This window comes from Neopelma chrysocephalum, unplaced genomic scaffold, assembly GCF_003984885.1.
Source record: "Neopelma chrysocephalum unplaced genomic scaffold, ASM398488v2 Primary Assembly neopelma1_83, whole genome shotgun sequence".
Classification (NCBI taxonomy): Eukaryota; Metazoa; Chordata; class Aves; order Passeriformes; family Pipridae; genus Neopelma; species Neopelma chrysocephalum.
This window is the reverse complement of record NW_020897745.1, coordinates 706,012-726,415: the sequence shown is the minus strand read 5'-3', so window position 1 is coordinate 726,415 and position 20,404 is coordinate 706,012. Positions and strand designations below refer to the sequence as shown.

Below are 20,404 nucleotides of genomic sequence, written 5' to 3'. Positions count from 1 at the left end.
GTTTGCAGTGTTCATTGAAAATAACTGAAATAACTTCATGGGTACTAGAGCATATAATCATTGTGCTTGCCAATAGTATTTGAAAACAGCACATGCATCAAAATTTAAAATATTTTGCTGGCCTTCCAGATTTTTTTGCTAAACCTAGTGTGCATTGGAACCTGAGTGAATGAATCCCATTAGTCATCACCATCTTAACAATATGCACTTCATACAGAGCTGGCTTCTGCACAGAGGAAGGAAATTACCAGTACTAACAAAGGAAAGAAGATTTATAATGAGCAAATATACAAAAGCTCCAAATAATTATAATATTCACAGCTTAGCAGTGACTTTCTAGGCTATAAAATTACTTTACTTTTGGAAGAATGAAGATTTTACAAGGTTAATATAAACAAAGGGTAATTGGAAAATCAAATTGCTCTACACAAGCTATTGTAAGGCCTGGAACAATGGTGATAACATTTTTTAAAAGCTTGCTTATGAATCAGTGGATTTTTGCTTTGCTTATTACTGCAATCAAAAATGCTCCCTTTCAAGTGCTACGTGGGAAACATAAACGGCTAAATACAAATCCCAGCTTACCCCTGATACGATAAGTTCTCCTCCCAGGTTCTGAACTTCTGCCTTCACTTTGCTGCAGATATTGAGCTGGTGGCAGTACAGGGCAATGCGCTGCAGGTAGGCCAGCAGGTCCTGTTTGCAGGCTGAGTCTGGGCACTGCAGACAAAAGAAATATTTCATTAGATTGTAGCTGAGTTTATGTGATTAGAGACAGGTCACCAGACAGAGGCAATGTGTGTGTATTAGGTGGATCTATTCCGCTTTGTCTTTACATGAGGTACTTGATGAAATGTGAAAACTCAAACTCTGCCTCTAATTTAACTCAATATTTATGAATTGTAGCCTGGAGATGCACTATACCTTTCTGGAGAGAGATGAAACCTCTCTGTCAGTCACTAATAAAAGGCTATGACAATAATATCATCACTGTGAGTGTTTACTTATGATTTCAGATCATAGTGAACAGAAGAATCTACTGAGCAGCCAAAAGACCAGGTTTGACTTGAAACTCCACAACGTGGACCAGTTAAAGTCCAGATGAACCCACTTCTGACTGATTACAACCACTCTAATGCCAACTCTTGCCTGTGTTGCCATTTTCCCTGGCATTTGTGCAGACCTTCAGAGGACACAGTTCTGCCTCAGGCTTGGCAGAAGCCAGATCTCTCACTGAAACCTGAAGGACTTGGGAGGCAGAGGTGAGGCTGCTTGGGTTTGGTAATGACAGATTTGGCAAGCTTATTTTTGATGCTGAAATACTTTAATCTGTGCCAGAGAGAAATTATTTACTGAAGTGTGAGCGACATATTGCAGAGTATCTCAGCAGATGACATCAGTACTGCAGCCCTTCTCAAGAACACAGTGAGTTAAACTGGTCCCTCTGCATGTCTGAGGGATACTTCTCCATCCTAGAGGGAAGGCTGTCTACAGTCCTGTACCATTTCAGATACTGTGAATCAATCCCAAATGTGTGTTGATACAGATTAGATTAGGTCAAATGTGCTAGACAGTGTGAGGGGTTTATAATCAATATAACTAGAAAAGGCCCAAGTACAATTTATTCATAGTGCCTGGGACTCTTAATAGAAACTGCATCTTCCCCCACAATATCAAGAGCATAATAAACAACAGTCTTGTAGTTAATATTCAAAGTCTTGCCTCAAGAGAACAGACCTCTGTAATTCACTCTGATGAAACAGTGCTAAAAGGGTTCATTGCTAACAGCATGTCTCCAATAAATGCCCTTTGAATACCCTTTGAGTGCATAGCTTGGGGAACAAAGACTCCAAATATGCCTTCTTAGCATCTTACAAAGTCTATGCTCAATTTTTAAAAAAATATTATCAGAGTATTTCAAGAAAAACCGACAGAATTAAACACACATGAGCCAACAGTATCACAGCCTTTGACTTGAGCTTGCTGCTCTAACCCAACAGATAACGCTGAACCAGTTGTATATATTGTTGTCTATAACCCTGAAAGCAGTCACTTTGCTTTTTTTCTCTCCCTTTAACACTAAAAAGAAACAAAGCTGGAGGTCCATTGTGGCTGTCAGGTTAAATGTGCCCTACACTTGTGGCAATGCTATAAAGCCTCTTTTCCTCAGACAGATGCCACATCTTTCAGGCATGAATCCCTAAGAAACCTTTGCTCCCTACCAGTGCCAATTTAATACAAAAATATTTACCCTTTTCTTGAAGTCTATGAACTGAAAGAAATGAACTTTAAAGCAATAATTCTAGAGAGCTGTCCAGGTTTTAAATATAAGCACCTTGGAGTGAAAAAATGTAAGAGCTCTCTCATTAGAACAATAATTAAAAATGCAACTGTCCATAAAAAGTTTATATTACATGAGGGTCTCCAAAGTTCTGTGAAATATCATTAAAGTGCAAGCATTAAAACAAATAATTCATTCTCAAAGTGCTTTCACTGTTTATTATTAAAGTGTTACAGTCCTCTGAAATTTAAAATGCGACTCAAGCCAATGCACTCTAAGCATAACAAGTCTCCTTGTGTTTCTTTCTTTAAAATATTCCACCTCTGCAAATACTTCAGACTAGGAATTTAATCAGCTGACAGATGGATTTCTTCTTTCTTGTGCTAAAATGAACAGATGCTACTTTCAAAGGATTGGAACGGGTTAACTTCAGGAGAAAATGCTTGCTGATAATGAAGAAACTCTAAATCCAAAATTTCCAAGATTGTAGAAAAATGGGCAGCTTCAGGTTTCTTGCCATTTTAGCTCCTATTCCATGGCAGGATGTGTTACACACTATTACATTCTTTCTTGGAGAAGAAAAAGACATACTTATTGTGAAGAGAAAGATTAGAAGCAAGGAAGTTATCGTTTCTCACTTCCAGTGGATTTTCTCCTGATGACAACGAGAGGAAAGGAACTATTGGAAGTTTACAAGTGAAAAAAATAGTCAAATTTAATTTGCCTGAATCTAAAATTAACTACCTAGGACCTTGGATTTGAAATTTGGCTCTTGACTTTTAGTAGGCTGCTTCCTCTCGCTCTCCAGATGGATCCAGATGGAATCCAATCTGAAAAAATGTATATCTAGTGAGTTCATCTTTCCAGCTGTGATATGAATTTGGTACTGGGAGTGAGGACAAAGAACAGGGACCAGGGGCCTGTTAAGGTGAAATACCCACAATAGCCTGATGCAAACCAGAAAACTGGGAGTCAAGGAACATTGAAGAATAAATGTGCCATTTCAAGGGAAGTTGCTGAAAGACTGAGCTGAAAAGAAGGTAAGGATTCCAAGGCATATGGCAAAGGTAACGGAGCATCTGAGTCTCTACTGCTTCCATAACAGCAAATAAATTTTGGACTCGATGATCTTAGAGATCTTTTCCAACCTAAATGAGACTCTATCAGTCTATTTCTAACACAACACCTGGGCCCAGGAATGAGGTGGAACAAGTCAGGCATTTCTGAGCTTTAGAGAGACTTGTTTATGACTTTCCTTTACTGCAAAACCCAACTGATTGTCACAGAAAAACTTCAGTTCAATGGTATAGATCAGTATCCAGGTGGTGACTTCCAGCAGGTGATTCTCTGCCAAGTAAAGATAACCTCTTCCTGCAAAAGGCAACTCATCTACAGAGGTTACATTGCATTTCTGCTCATTTTTGTGGTTACCTGATCAGCTACTGCCCGTGCCAATTTGTCCATCCTCGATCCTGCCTCTGCAATCTTCTTGGCTGCATTAATGACATCTGATGTGTTCTTCAGGGGGCCTTTGCCTCTGTGAAATACAAGACAATTACGCACAACCTAAATAAATCATGAGAGGCAACAGTTTTAGTGACCCTGTTTAGTGCTTGATTTTAAAATAGTAACACGAATGACTTCTTAATTTATTAGAATCTCACCTTTTAACTACTTTATAGCACAGCTTGATTAAGAAATCAGTCTGCTGCATTTCCTCTCCCTTACAAAATGCCTCACCAGCAACTTAGTGTGATGGTGCCTTCAAGCACATGAGCTGTACTTAAAAGTATATGCATTTTTAAGTGCTCATTAAGCCAATGCTCTTTCTGGAATACACAACTATTTAAAAATTATGCGATTCCCAAGCCAGTGCTAAATGTTAAGCCCATCATGTCTAGGGCAAGAATGTCACATTTTAGAAAACTTTTTTTTAGTAGTTTTTTTCCCACAGGAAAATAAAGATATGTGAAGCATAATCCTTATATTACATTTAAATATTACACTTAAAACTTGTATAATTACCTTTAAGACTGATTTTCACTATATTTTTAAGATGATGTACGAAACTCTCATTTTAGTCTATAAACTAACCAAAGTGCATTAAGACAAAAATTAAAAAGTCACCACAGACTTTTCTGAGTTTGCTTCACACTCAGAACTTTAATCCTGCTTGTACTAATCAAATTGCTGCTGCTCCTGAGAATGGCTCAGTTGGATGTGAGTTTATTTTCTTTTTTTTTTTTAATTTGGAAAATCATAGTACGATCAAACACAATTTTTTAAAAAAATTGAACCAGAAGGAATTTATTTCTAAGCATAATATTGTATTATTTTTCCTTTTTTCATAATCTATAATGCCAAGAATAACATGCTGAAACATATTTCCACTTTAATCTTCTTTCCATACTTCCATTTCCACCTTAAACAGATCATGAAATAAAAGTATCCCACTTCTGGTGAACTTAAACTGCAGCAAAAGTCCTTCTTGGTGACCTCTTATGATTCTACATTAATTACATGAGCAGATCTTGCTGTCACAAACTCCATGCATTTGAAAAATTATTCTATTTTAACACTGCTGAGGTTACAGTCAACCAGAAAGGTGTGATAGGCTTTGTTCTGTTTTAATGGAATATATTAAACAAGTTGTTATTGAGTCTGATGCTGACAGAGGTGCACTTTGATTTTTTTTTTATTTACTTCAAATGTGACAGTAGTTTTCTCTCATTCTCATATTAGTTCTGTTCTTTTGATGCTGGGAAATGTAATTACAAAACTTTCAATTTCATCATCAGTGTATCAAAGGTTGTCCAGGAGGTTGCATGAAATGTTCATATTCTGGGCTGTGTCTTTAGAACATCATTTCTTCCTTCCATGAAACACTGTTTGGGCAGTTTTTCATACTGTTTTTTTTTGGTCAGAAGGATCAGAGTCCCAAGACAATACAAATACATAAGTAATTCAGAATCCTGTAAAATATCACCCTTCACAGGAGGTTCTACCCTGACATTTGGTATCCAGGGGTGGTGAATCTACTGCAAAAAGAACAGTTGTAAAAGCACAAACTGAGAGGAAAACAAGTAAGTGGAGAGAATGACAGCTTGGAGCAAGTATAGTAGTAATCTATTAAAGTAAGCATGGAGCAAGTATAGTAGTAATCTATTAAATTAAGCAAACTTTCTATGGGTATAATTAAATTTAGAATGGATAAAAATATTTGCTGTTGCCTATTATCAATTAACTACCTATGCAAATAGTCAAGTTATTTGAAAATTAATGTTATTTATACACATTCCTTCCCTCTCTCTCTCTCTGTTCATCTATCTATCAGGTATGTGTGAATTCCAGGTTGTAAGTGCAGAGATTGGCTCCTCTGACATGGTTTGAAGGTTTCAGACACAAGGCATGTGATCAGATGGAGATTAAGAAATCATAGAATCACAGAAAGATTTGGGTTGGAAGGGACCTTAAAGACCATCCTGTTCCAACCCCCTGCCATGGGCAGGGACACCTTCCACTATTCCAGGTTGTTCCAAGACCCATCCAACTTGGTCTGGAACACTTCCAGAGATGCGGCAGCCACAGCTTCTCTGTGGAACACAGTGAGATGAATAAATGGATGTTTCACTTTAATTCTAAAGGAAAACGTGAAGATTTTTGTCCAGTTTTGTACAATCACATTTTGACAGATACCATTTAAACTTTTGCACTCCCATTAAAAATAAACACTGAACAAAATTTAATTTATTATGATGATTTGTAATTCAAAGAATCTTGTAAAATGTTGTCCCTGGTGTGTTTAACACTATGACTACAGTTTAACAAAATAATTCTGTTTACATTATGCCATTAATGAATGGCCTTTTGATGCTTTGCAATTAGAGAAGAACAAGATATCAATAGAGAAAAGAAATGAAAGCAAAAAAAAATCATTACTGACAGACTCCCATGGAATATTAGATCAAAAAAGTTTCATTTCATTTGGAATTTTTTTTGGAAAGAAGTTCAGTGTTCAAATTCATATAAATAGTTTTGCCATTATTTTTGATTGACACAAATTGCAGTGAAATGTTGAAAGTTCAGAGAGGCACATGCATTTAGATGGGTACTAAACGAAATGTCAGTGGAGTGTCTGTAAGGTCACAGACTAACTTTGCTGCTGAAATTCAAGATGATCTGCAAACAGGACAAAAAACTTCATGTGATTAATCCTATTTGGAGAAATATCCAGAGCTGTTGTGCGTAGAGAACTAAACAACACATCCCACTGTATATGATGTGTGTTACTTGGCTTTGCATCTCCAAAAAAGCAGCAAATCATCTCAACAGGCTACAAATTGAACAGAAAAGGAAAGATGTGGCATCTCTGGACTCCTCAGTGCAGGTTATTTTATCCTTACCTAGTGAAGTCTGTCATTTCCATCATGATCATGCACATCTGCTTTGCCAGCACAATGATGTCATTACCACTGTCATCCCACTTTGCCACCTCCGCATCCAGTTTGCTCTTCTCTTGGTGGAATATCTCTACCTGCTCAGCAATCTTAGCCTTCTCCTCCTGGGGAAGCTGAGCCATGATAGCCTGGAGAAAAAAACAGAAGTTGGGCATGAAAAAAGGAAGCCAGAAACTTGACATTTCCAGTGGTCCAAATGGCAAGCAGAGATTCAGTTGCTTTTCATGGGAGTTGAAGATGCCAAGCAAAATCCAGCAGGCATTTGATCTCTGTTAGGACAGGCAAAGCCAAATCCACAGCATGTTTATAGCTCTTCTTGCACCTTCAAGATGATAAAAATTATATGAGATACAGATTATTCACCAGTTGATACAGGAGGATTAAATTCCTATTAAATCTTAACTTCCAGGAAGAATATAAAATGAAGGACATTTATGGGAAAAGGCAGACTGAATTGCCAGTGTCTCCCCTGGTCTCATTCTCTGTCAGAAATACAAGTTTCTGATTAATCCAACACTAAAATAAGCTATGACGTGCAAGATAATACATTTAAAGTGAATTGTAACAAATATGTCTTTTAATGATATTTAGTGTTCTTTCTCTTGGACGATATGCAAAAAGGCACTACACAGGTTGGTACTAATCTGCCTCGACATCAAGAAAGCAGAAAGTTCCCTGCCCTCTCAAAAAAACCCCCCAAAACCCTAAAAAACTATAATAATTACTTTTGAAGATCAAATGGACACTTCCAATAATGATTTCCAAGTTGACTCTCTATTTGGCTTTAGGGGTTCTGAAGACCACATTATGCATTTAATGGGGTGTGACACATATTTAAGTGTCATTACATTTTTTTCTTGTTTATGTCACTTTCAATCAGCTGAAGTCTTTTTTCTACATATTCTTAAAATGCTCTTGGCTTTTAAAAGTTCATAATTGACCTTTTCCAAAACTGAAATGAAAAAGGGTTATAAACAGTAGATCAGAAAATGAGAAATGTGCAAGTTAATCAAATTAAAATTCAACACGAGTTTTAATTAGGCCTTATCAATGTAACTCAGCAGTTTCAAATGTTAGAATAATAGTCCTTTCACAGAAAAATGCTGTGTAAGTCAAGCCAATAAATAAATAGATAAAATACACATAAAACCCTAGAAGCGATGAATTAACTGAAGAGAACATGATAGGAGTGGTAAAATTTGGGAAGTGGATCTGAATGTCTTGCCTGCAGTTTCTTTTGGTGGCAGCTTCACCTGCACACGCTTTAAACTGGTATACAGTGTTTTAATATTTCTGTTCCAGCTGGTGAGGTGCTTTCAAAGCAGCCATATCCTACAGCAAATGCAACTCATTCATTCCAGTTTTATTTCCACTGAAGACCAACACAAGCCTTTCTACTGAAATACTAACAGCTTTATGGAGAAAGCATATTAAACAAATCCATTACCTTCCACAAATAAAAATGTTTTGAATATTTTCTACAGAAACGGTTCAAATAAGATACTATTCCACTTAGCAGAATCATTTCAGTGAGTCACTGCAGAGTATGGAATGGGCAGCTTCTGCTTAGCATGTTTTCCTTTCAGGTTTTTGTCATTTCTTGCTTCCTCTGACATATTGCAATCTATGTTATTCAGGAACTGTCTTTATAATGTATTATGTTTATATAGTGTTTGTAGCTGATCAAAGCAGAAGGTTTTAAGTGCAGCAATAATAATAACTGCAATAAATGTAGCAGAATTTAAGACTCCTAAGTCCCTAGGTGAACTCGATTCTTAGTAAAAAAATTACTGCAGTCTTTACTTGGTTTTCAGATCAAGAAAAGATGACATGCTACTAGTCCTAAATGCAACCAAAAAATGGAAAAGACTATGAAATTTGATAGAATACTCTGTATTGTACCTCAATTCTGCTGTACCTGAAACTTACTTCAGTAGTCAAGTCTTTGAATATAACAGAAAGCACTTTATGCTCTTTAAAATATAAAAATCACAAAAGATAGTCATCTCCCTCCAGAACACAGTGCTGTCATCCTTCTCAGAGTGAGGTATCCAGGTATCATTCTGAAATTCTTGGTACTGCATGGTTTTCACTGTCAGTTCCTGGTCACCCAGCTCTCTGGGATGGGACCTAAAATCCATCTCTCTTCTTGTAGATCAAAACGAATATATATATATTGTGTCCTTGTGATTTAGTGATAGAAATCCAGCTTTTCTGATATATGGTATGATTTATTTACCATCTGTGTTCAATATTAACGGAAATTAATTTAAGACAAAAAGAAATCTCTGCCCATTGCACTGGCTCCATGTCTCACATTTCTCCCATACTTTTAAGTAAGCTTCTTTTAGATTTGTGTAACTCTTCTGTTTCTTTTCAGGGTGTAAAATCTTTGTGTTAAGTCCCAACATACTCCGAGTCCTGGAGCAGCTAAAAACTCCTCTGTTCTGGTGCTCTGAATTGATTTTTCAAAGTGATGTTGCCTTTTGATCTTTAGGTTCTCAGCCCTACAAATCCTCTTCCAGAATCCCAGGCAAGAAATCCCCATTCCAGCTACCAGCTTTTGCTAGTGTTTGTTTAAGTGTGTGAGGACACACCAGAAGAAACCAGAGACCTGTGTGAAACAGCCATGAAAATCATTCAGGTAACTCCCAGTTCCCCACTTGTTCTCTGCTGGAAAATGTTTAAGGCTTATTTTTTAAACCCTCTTTCCAGTCAAATATATTTTCACGATGTCATTTTCCCCTCCAATTATATTCTGATGGGTTTTTTAATAATCTGATATGAGCAGCCTATTCAGCATGAAGTAAACATTCATCAGAGGGTGGCATAATCCTGAGTGTTAACAGGAATATTCCTGAGTGTTAACAAACTTCACTTCCCCAGCACCTGTGACCCCTGAAGCACTCATCAGCTTCATTTGCAATCCCAGTGCACAAGCCGAGGTCGCAAATCACAATGACTGGAGTTTATCATGATGTAATTACCCTGGCAAAATTACATTGACTCAGTAGCAAATGTCTTCAATTACAATTAAATTACAGGGACTACTCGGTAGCTTAAACAGATCTTCTTGACAGGTTTGCACACTGGGAAACATGACTAATGTAAGATTTCTCTGGATACGGCACATGGTGCCCTGATGGGATTTTTTTTTTAATTTTTTTTTTTTTAATTTGCTGACTACTCCCACGGCTTCAGCACATTCCAAACCTGCAAAGCCTCCTCTTACAGCAGTAGCTGGAGCAAACAGCTGATACAAGGCACCTCAAAAGCCTCAGGAAGATCATTCAATGAAGTCAGTGGTACTCAAATAGGTGCGACACGAACTTTCAACACTTGGGTCAGCTTGGTTCTGTCCTTTCTTAAATGACCCCGAAGATTGGAAATCACTGCCTTTGCTTTCTGAGGCACAGTTTTTTATTGGTGGCTATACAGACATTAATGTTTTATGTCGGGTCTATACTCACCCTGGCACTCTGGCCAGCAATAAGCTGGTCATCCTCAGTCTGTACACTTGTTCTGCTGCGAACGTCATAATCTTCCTGCTCGAAGTCTGAATCATCCTCCAGCTCTTCAGGGGTCTAGAGAGAGAGAGACACAGGGAGAGAAAGCCAAAGAGAGGAGATGACAAGCTTAGAAAGAATACAGACGAAGTCCTATGCACAGTAAGCTCTTATTTCATCAATCCCTTGCCCAGGAAATGCTGTTCTGTTTCCCTTTTAAATGAACTTGTCTGCCCAAGCAGTCAGGAACTGAAATTGAATTGTCTTAAAAATTAAGTTGTTTCAACTCTAGTTTTCTTTACAAATAACATTTGTCATTACCTTGCCACAACTTTTCTTACTGCAATTTCTCTTAACTCTGTTAACATGATGAATGCAGTTCCAGGAACAAATATCCTTTGGAAACACTAACAACCAGAATGTTGTATTTCAAAATAATGTTATTTCTTATATAAATGGACACTAATACTATTATATTACTGGAAGCTACATGTAATCTTCAAAAGACAAAGTAAATATCTGGGAAAAAGCAACTGACATCCTGGAAGAAAAATTTATCAAAACAAATAAGAGATTTCCCATTAAAAGAAATTGTAAATGTCAACTGGTTTTGAAACAAATGTAAAGTTTATAACCTGTGTTATCTTGTTAATTCACATGGTTCTTTTCAGATACAGGGCTTTGGAATTTGACTCATCCCCTGACTGAAACCATGTTATCTCCATTGCTGGTGCTACAAATGGTGTGAGGGTCTCTAAGCAGATTGGTTAAATCTAGTTACATATATGCAGGCTTCAGCTTGTTTAAAATTTCAGAGGAAGGGAGGAAAAAAGGTAACTGATGGATACGTTTATTTGGGTTTTTCATCTTCTAGCAAAAAATTAGGAGAAAAAAATTTCCTTATGTATATACACAGAGACAGTATAATTAAAATCACTATTTAGTACCATATTTATTATAGATGGTGCAAAAAAAAGGGCCTTTAGAAAGAAGATTATATTCCATTTTATGACTGAATAGCCTCTAGGACAACAGCCTGGCCACGAGTAACTTCTGTAGGTACAATACAGGATAATGGTGATAGAAGAAGAAGATCACAGTAATTGTATCACCTCACTGGATACCCCCATGTGCCCCCCGTGTCAATCTCAAAGGCCATTACAGAAGAAATCATCCATGCCGGCATTCCGTGCTTGGAGGCAACGTCAAGCTTTTTAGCAGAGGTGCTAATCATTGCCAGTTGTCATTACAGCTCTGTCTTGAAGATGCTCAGTCACTAGGAACTGGTCCAAACCCTCTAACATAACGTGGAGAAGTCTTTTGGCGGTGTTTATATTCCAGCCTGGCTTCCAACGTGAAGTGCACATCACTGTTTGGAGCTGCATGGTGAAGTGCACATGATGGGGAGAGTAAAACACAGCCATCTTCATTTGGCTTGAAGAGTATGAATTAAATATGTGTTTTGATGCTGAGAGCTGGAGGAAGAAATAACCAAGTGTGACAGTGTGGTAATGGAACTCAGGCCGCGTCTCTGAAGAGAGACATGTACAAACAGCGTGTGTAACAGGACAGACAGCACGAGAAGTTTGGATGAGAAATGAATTTACCTTTTCTCTACTGTCACAGGAAAAATAGAAAGATTGGTACCCATCATTAAAATGACCAGTGGTCTTGTTTTCCAATCACCTTTAATCACTTTATTTTCTCCGCTCAGCTGCCTGAGGGCAGGATGTGACCTTAAAATCTGTCACAAACAAACAAGCTACAAAGAGAATCGTACAACTCCCTGAGCAAAGTGAGTATTTTCTATCACAGGGTTCTGCCTGCACTTTCCTGTGAAGAAAAGGAATAAGGTGGAGAGCTTCAACCCCTTCTTCATAAACCAGCTGGCTCTGACCCATTCTCCAAGTCCATTCAACTACCCAGTTTCACTGGTCATTGTAACACCTGTATCCTTTCACCCCCAAATATCCTCCTCTTAGTTTCTTCTATCTCCACTTTTATAAATAAAAATATAAAAAAATAAAGTGCAGTCCTCCCCCAGGCTTTCATAGTCAGACTTCAGTAAAGTAAGGGTGTAACATTCAAAATACACATCTCAACACTGTAACCAGTAAGGACATCCATGAGGATGTCCTTTAAAAAGCAAAAATATGCTGAAAACTCTATTCAAGGATTTACTCTTAAAGAAAGACTCAGAAAAATTGCTGTATTGCTGTTGTTGTTTGACACTCCTAACATTAACATTTGTGGTATTTCAAAGACTGAAATTTAATGGGTATAGATGTTGAACTTGGAGAAAATGTAGTGCAAACCAAAAGGACCAGTAATGCAGCTGTTACTAAGACACTCCAAGCACAAGATATCTCCACATTTCCCCTCTGTACATGTGAGATCTAATTCAAAATGGTCTTTCAGATTCACTTCATTCTCTTTAGGATTTTAAGTGTGGTGAATTTAACATCCTCGTTTTCTTCCCCAGATAGCTACATTTCTCATTAAGGGGAAGGACTGGAGTTAACTTTTGTCTGTCTGATGCCATTTCAAACATCTTCATGCTTTTCACCCTTGCAACATTGCTTTGTTTTAGCTGATCTCTTGGAGATGCAGCCCACATAGAACAGAATCTCTCTTTTGTTTAGACACAAAGGTATAAAAGGAAATATTGAAGTTCCTTGACTTAAAAACTTCTACTCTTTGCAGGGCCTTGTAAAAATACCATAACAACTCTAATTTTTGTGTACAACTAACAGGACTTCGGTATTTAAAACCTAGTTTCCACGACAGCAGAGTCTAAAACTCAATTTATCTGATTTGGAGGATGGAAGGACTGGATCCATCTTGCAGACACATGGACTTACGGTCACACAAATGTAGGAAACATGGATTTGAGATTTGTTTCCAAACAAAACCAACAACTGCCAGTGGCAGGAGGAACTACAGTAATTTTCAAAACTAATAGATTTTATGAGCTGACCGATTTCAGCAGAAAACTGGGCCATTTTCATCATTTTTAGTCTGTCTAGTTTGTAGCATAGGCCATAAGACTTCTCAGGACAACTTCTTTTTCAAATAGAGTATCTCTACTACAAAAGAGCATTCTTCATTCATCTAACTCAGGTGAATTCTTGCAGTGAAGAATATTCTTTCAAAATCCCAGATAAATCACCCAGTAAATATATTCTTCCTCTTTTAAGATGCATGTTTTATTTCTAATATGAATATGGTGACTTTCAACTTCCAGGCACTGGAATATTTTGTTTAAATATCTCTCTGACTGTGAGAGTAAAGAGCTTGCTGTAAACAAAATACCTTCCATCACTATATTTTTTTTTATCTTTTGTGACTGCTGTATAAAAATGTGAATTATACAAGTATAAGTCATAAAATGGCACATATATGCAGATTTATATGTGCTACTTGTTTCATATTTCACCAACTCAAATATACTTGATGAAGATAGAAACCCCGCTATGCTACACTGCTGTATGCACTTAGAAATTGTAAGATGCAATTACAAGAATTTCAACACTGTGAACACCAAGTCAAGCTAACCTTGTAATGAGAGAAAAGACTGAAAAGATGAAAAGATACTCCCCCATTTTTTACCACAAAAATGCTCTTTAAATCTAAAAGATAAAGAGAAAAAAAAAAGTAGACCTTATAATATGCTTTTATATCCAACTCCACACTCTTCTGTACATTTGTTTTGGTACAATTGCAGCCTGAATGATTCAGCTGAAAGCAGTACCTGAGTGCCTAAGTCAGAGAACCTCTTTCACTGCAGGTCTTTGGTTGTTTAATGATTTACAGTAAAATCTAACACTTCAAATTCAGCCTGAGAAGCAGCAGGCAGTCAATGCAGACAGTGGACCCCATAACACCCTTTGGAGATAGGCTGTTTCAAAAGGTGATGGGATTCTGCATCAGATCTAGTTTTCCAGAGGACCTGAAAAGTTGCAGCACTTTGGGTTTCTCCACAGTGGCTGCCCCACAGGTGATGATGGCTAAACCTGTACTGACAAGTGTGGAAGAGTGGAAGGGCATTAATACATCCAAAGAGTCTGGGGTTAAGGACCCCACACTGCCCTCATTCCATTTTTATTCAGACTCATTGCAGTCTTCTCTCATGGACTGAAAGTCCCTTCAAGATAGACAGAAATGCAGTTCATCACAGAATTGTAGAATAGAACATCCTGAGCTGGATCCACAAGGATCATCGAGTCCAACTCCTGGCTCTGCAAAAGACAGGCTCCAAAAAATCCCACCATGTGCCTGAGAGCATTTTTCCAAATGCTTCCTGAACTCTGTCAGCCTTGGGGCCATGGTCACTTCCCTGGGGAGCCCGTTCCAGTGCCTGACCACCCTCTGGGTGAAGAACCTTTTCCTGATATCCAACCTAAACCTCTCCTGACACAACTTCATGCCATTCCCTCGGGTCCTAAGGTGCTCACAGAGCACATCCTCCCAAAGAATCGAGTTTCTGTGCTCTAAGACTACTCTGTAAAATGAACTAAAACACAGCAAGAAGGAGCATCTGGAGATTGGCTCCAAAAATGCACTCCTGACCCAAACAGATGTAACACTGAGGTTAATGTAGATGCCACTAGAGGCGAGGTTTGTAATAGCAAAGGCCATGTATGAAGAGAGTAAACTGGCCTCAGAGAGACATAAGAATGAGGAAAGGTGCCATTGTGATTCCTCCTAACTGCAGAGAGGGTTTCTTTCTAATAACTGAGGGAATTTCATAAACAGCTGTGAAAAAACAAAGTGTAGTTTAATCCCTACACAGTAATAGAAAAGATGTCGGAATGAAATTATTATTTTCTATTTTATTTTTCGGTTCTATAATTATACTCTTAAATTCATTTATACTACTTCTTAAGTTGTGGAAGGGATTTTTTCTTCTGTGTAGTTCATAATAATAGTCCTCAATGAAAAAATGAGTCTCCTTTCTCCTCCAGAGGGAAAATAAATTCTCCCCTTGTGAAAGAAAAAGAGAAGAACAGAGATTATCCCCCTTTTCTTCAGCTTACCGAAAGTAATAATACCAACCAAAATTAATTTAAAAAGTGGCTTTATTTACTCTATGAAATGAGGGAATCATCTCAGATAAATTCAATCTTTCACGGCTTGCACACAAACAATCACTGCCTGAAAATAATTGTGTCAGATGCTCTAAAAAGTTTGCAAGGTCAGGTTTTTTAGGTTTTTTTTAATAATTCTTTGAGAAGTTTTATAGCCTGAATTAAAGGGGTGCATGAGATTTGATAGATTATTAGATAAAAATATTCTAAAGACTTTCTTCTATAGCTTAATGCCTCACCCTTTAATTATACATTCCATTTCAGGGTGACATGTTCAGATGGGAATGAGTATCTCAAAGTGAAACTAATTTTGTTTTCTACAGAAAATAAGGTTCTGATTCAGCAAACTCTGGTCTGTGTAAGCTTATATATGTGGATTTTTCCAGTTAACTCACAAGGATAATGAGTCCATTTATGTGCTTTAGTTCTCTGCCTGGGTAAGGAGTACTACATTTAGCTCCATAAATACGTTAATTGTCTGAATGCAAAAATAAATCTTCCTAATCTGGGTAAGCAGAATTCATTAACTCATATCATACAACGAGTGGAAAGTAGTAGTGATACAATTGCAAAAGTAACTTGGGAGGACTGCAGAGCCTGCATGCTGATCAGCTTTCCAAATAAACAGAACAGTAAGGCAGGAATGAAATAAGTGAATGTGCCTCCAGAATTTAAAATGGTGCTTTGTGCTTAGCAGAAAGATCTCACCAGGACAGTCTCATGGCAACCTCTCAGGGGCAACTCTGATGTACAGGAGGGTGCTGGAAGACAGAACTCTGTGTAGGGGATGGGAAAGTGTGTTTCTGTAGGAGATCCCACCTGATGGTTGTGCCTCATGAAGTGATTTCAAATGACTAGAGAAGAGTAAAATGTGCTAAGAAGTGGTTCTTGTCCTAAGAGAAGTTTGGAAACTGCTGTTACAGACTAAGAAACTGGATAATCAGGGAGGGAAAATGGAGATCCTTTGCTATGCAGATCTTTCATTTCATAGAACCATAGAATCATAAAATGGTTTGGGTTGGAAGGGACCTTAAAGACCATCCAGTTCCACCACCTGCCATGGGCAGGGACATCTTTCACCAGTCCAGGTTGCTCCAAGCCCTGTCCAACCTGCCCTTGGACACTTCCAGGGATGGGGCAGCCACAGCTTCTCTGGGCAACCTGTGGCAGGGCCTCAACACCCTCACAGGGAAGTAATTTAAGTAAAGATTTCCATCCTAAGTCCCGAAGAGTTGCCACTACTCTGATGCTGCACACCCAGAAACAGGATGGGTTTGCCCCTGTCATCAGTCATAACTATAATTCAGGCTACCTGAGATGAGCACTGGGAATAAGAATGGAATTTATGTTTCACAGTTATAAAATTAAGCCTGTCAAAAGCTTTTTCTGTAAATGTTAATACATAGTGAGAGATGACTAAAATGGAGCTATTTTGGAGTGCTCCAACTGCCTGAAGTCTTACATCAGAGCCATAATACACTCCCAACCACAAGTGTATGTTACCTGTTTGCTCAAAGGGATGAGTTGGTGTTTTAGCCCTGTTATTTGCTTCATAAGAAATAAAAATCCTCTATGATTTTCTCCACAGCTTTATGTGTATGTGGCTCTCATTAGGGCAGATTCAAGGAAATTTGGGTTTCAAATAACAGTTGCAACTGCTGAAGAGATGTCCAAACTAGGTTTGGTTTGCTGTTTTATGCTTTAAATCTTTGACTGCAGACTACAGTGAAAAGCAACACACACCTACTCTCATAATAATGATGTTGTACTGTGGTTTCTTTTATTTATTTGTTTGTTTTATTAAAAGATGTCTAAGCAAATTGAATCAACTGGTTAGTCAACACTGAAATGACACATTTATACCTCAATAAACATTCAAAACCATCCCTGCAGAGGCTCACTGGAGCAGCAAGATAATTTATTTATTCATTTAGATTTTAACCAGACCTACCTCACATCCTAGGCAGCGCACATACATTAGGAAAAGAACCCAAATAAACAAAACAACAAAAATCTACACAAACTTTGAAGACCTTGGGAAATTAATTCTATTACTATGGAAACAGTAATGAAGTTTGCATCTATTGGCAGTTGCAATCACATCTTCTCCGAGGTGATTAACATATTAATTGTGGTTCATCTACGAAAACAACCTCATCTCTTTATTTACTAATTCTTTTTTGTTGAACATACTTTTTGTTTCGCACTTGTTTCAATGTCAAGCTTTTCTGGCTTATTACAATGGCAAGGTTGATTCCAAGAAGCTTTTGTGTTTCTCTTATCCAACATGATACTTCCCTGTCAGTCCCAAATTTTACTCTCCCCGGGTGCTTCACATACCCTTATCATCAGAACAGCTTTCCTGATGTCACGAACTCCGTCGTAAACCAGGCGGGAGGCGTCGATGAACTCGTTCTCCTCAAACGGCTGGGGGACGTTGGCACTCAGAGCTTCAATGGCAACCTCCACTTGCTCAGCAAAACGTGGCATAACTGGGTTAAACACAATGAAAGGAAGATTAGACACTTTCTTTCACGACCATTCTCCCCCCGCTCTTGGGCAGGGACTCTTCCCAAAAGATGCGGGACGCGCTGTTCTTACAATTCCAAGACACGGGAAGGTTTGTGGCTTGGGTTTGTACTGATGCTGCACATGCAGGGCTCTGGCACATTTTCTGGCAGCATAAAAATAATGATCTTCACATTCTCTCCCCCAGTTGCACAACAAAGAATGGAAAGCTTCCTTTAAAAAGCGTGATTTACTAACTTTTAAAAGACTGCAAGATACCTGAGAAATCAGTTAAGTACATTTAAAATCTTTACAACTTGGAACGAACACAGTACATATTTATATCAAGTGATCAAAGCAAACTGTAGCCATTATGCCCACTCATTTAGACAACAAACTGCAGTCTAGCTCATACTGATTAATAATTATTATATAAAGGATGAAATGCAAAATCAAGCATATTGCTTTTGAGAAGGCACTTAAATGAAACTTCTGTTTCTTCGCTATCATCATGTATATTATACAAAAAATAGTTATATATATTAGCTAACAGTATTATAAACTGTGGCATGAACTTTTTAATATGTAGCTTAAAGCAGTTATTACTTCTGTAAATAGTTTCAGGGCATTCCTTGAAGTAGCAAGAGGCTTTTCTCTAAATTTTCTACAGGATTCCTTTGAAGGTATAATCACTTTCTGCACATCATGTTTGCAAAAACATAAATCTTCCCCAAATCAGTCCTCTAACAACTTACAGCCAAATCCTACAACAGGAACATGAATGTCAGGTCCCACTGATTATAATGCACCTACACTCCTGTACTTATTAAATCCTCTTCAAAATTTTAAACTTAATATTGGAGGAAACCTGGATCCACTAGAAACCTGGATACAGAATCCAGTGGGATTAATTTTAAAGAATTTAAGGAATTTAGGTCAAGCTTGATTTATAGATAGACATCTTTACATTATATTCATGTCATTTTTAATTCAGCATTTAGGTATCCAAATCATGTACCACTGGCTTTACTATTTTGGCAGTATAATTGGAAGTACAGGGAAAGATGCTTCCTAAATCATGCAGTTCCCTTTTTTTTGTTAAAATGTTATCTTTCCTGACTATCTTTTCCCTAGACTCTATTTTTAATGCACTTCTTGGTAACTTGAACCCAGCTGATGAATACAAAGGGGAACTTCCAGTGTTATTTTCATCCAGAGCAGTGACAATCTTTCCTAGGAAGGAAACTTTCACTGTGACATGAAACCACATTTTCTTCTTGACTGAATATCCTTAAATTTATTATAATCATAATGAAAACTACATTTTATACATCTTACTTACTGTCTGGTTTAAAGTGAAATCACAAAAAACATGATTCAAGAATAGTTTACATTATTGAGAACAAGTGGCAGCAACCGTGAGCTCAAACTTGTTGTTTCTGGCATTCAAGTATTACTCACTGGATATTAGTGGGGAACCCTTTAAAGTTCAAGATATAGTGATTCAAATCTTATTTATATGTATATACACACACATACATACATATATATATATATTTGTTCATGTACACAGATGAAAGAACAAAATTTTATCTTCCATGAAGATAATATTCAGTAAGTGCTTGGGATATATTGAAGAAAACAGGAAAAAGTGGCAGCAACAATAGACTTTAAAAAAGTCAACATTAACAAAACATTGCCAGGCAGAGGGGAAACATTCTAATTAGAAAAGAAGCATGAGAGAGCTGGAAGTTTTGGGAAGAATATTAATACATGCATATATCAAATTATCTTAATTAATAGAACACTTGAAAGTGTAGTAGGAGACTGAGTGCATAAGGAAGTCTTTAGACTGATTATCAAAAAACAATCATTCAAAATAAAATGAAAAGAAGTAAACCTAAAGAATAAAAGAGAAATTATGTAGGGTCATAGGGATAAAACAAGTGAAACTAGAGACGCAAAAATGACAACAGAAAGGAGGTAAAACCCCTAATATTTAGGGTTAAATTAAATTTAACCTTAAATTTCTGTCTAGAATTTCCTAACTAGCAGAGGTGGTCAGGTATTTGATATAATTAATAGCAGATGCTACAGACCTGAATTAGGAATGGGCAGTTAGGAGAACATCTACATTAACATAAGCAAATTTATCTTTTACATATGTCTTCAAGTTATCATAGCATAGTAAAATTTACCCTGCAGTTCTTAAGAAAAATAAAACCAATTTATGAACCATCTTTTAGAACTCAAGAAAAACAATAACAGTGAAAATACCAGGGATTTAGAAAAAGAAAAAAGGAGGCACATATCTATTATTATAAAGCTAGAGAAAAAAGGAAGGGAGATTTATAGAATATTCAACATAATTTTAGTACCCAGAAAGAAAATGAAACATGATGTAGAGCAATTAATTTTTAATTATCTTGTAAATAATAAGCAGATGTTGGACGGGCAACGGATTTGTCAAAATAGGTTGCAGCAAGCTTTTACAATATTTTCCTTGACAGGGCAGGTATCAGTGGTGGTGGGGAAGCAGATATGGTACAGCTTGACTTTGGTAAG

The 20,404-nt window shown here is 37.3% G+C and overlaps 1 protein-coding gene across 7 annotated transcripts in view; it reads right to left on the bottom strand.

Annotated features, from left to right (window-relative positions):
* Positions 1-20,404, bottom strand: part of CTNNA2 (catenin alpha 2) — a 492,427-nt gene that overhangs the window by 28,929 nt on the left and 443,094 nt on the right. For all 7 annotated transcript variants that reach the window (XM_027691274.1, XM_027691275.1, XM_027691276.1 and 4 more), the window contains 5 exons: positions 17,672-17,823; positions 10,209-10,322; positions 6,685-6,866; positions 3,713-3,818; positions 586-720 (listed from right to left, as the gene is read on the bottom strand). In XM_027691274.1, coding sequence (XP_027547075.1) covers positions 586-720; positions 3,713-3,818; positions 6,685-6,866; positions 10,209-10,322; positions 17,672-17,823 — 689 coding nt within the window. The remainder of the gene's footprint in view (positions 1-585; positions 721-3,712; positions 3,819-6,684; positions 6,867-10,208; positions 10,323-17,671; positions 17,824-20,404) is intronic.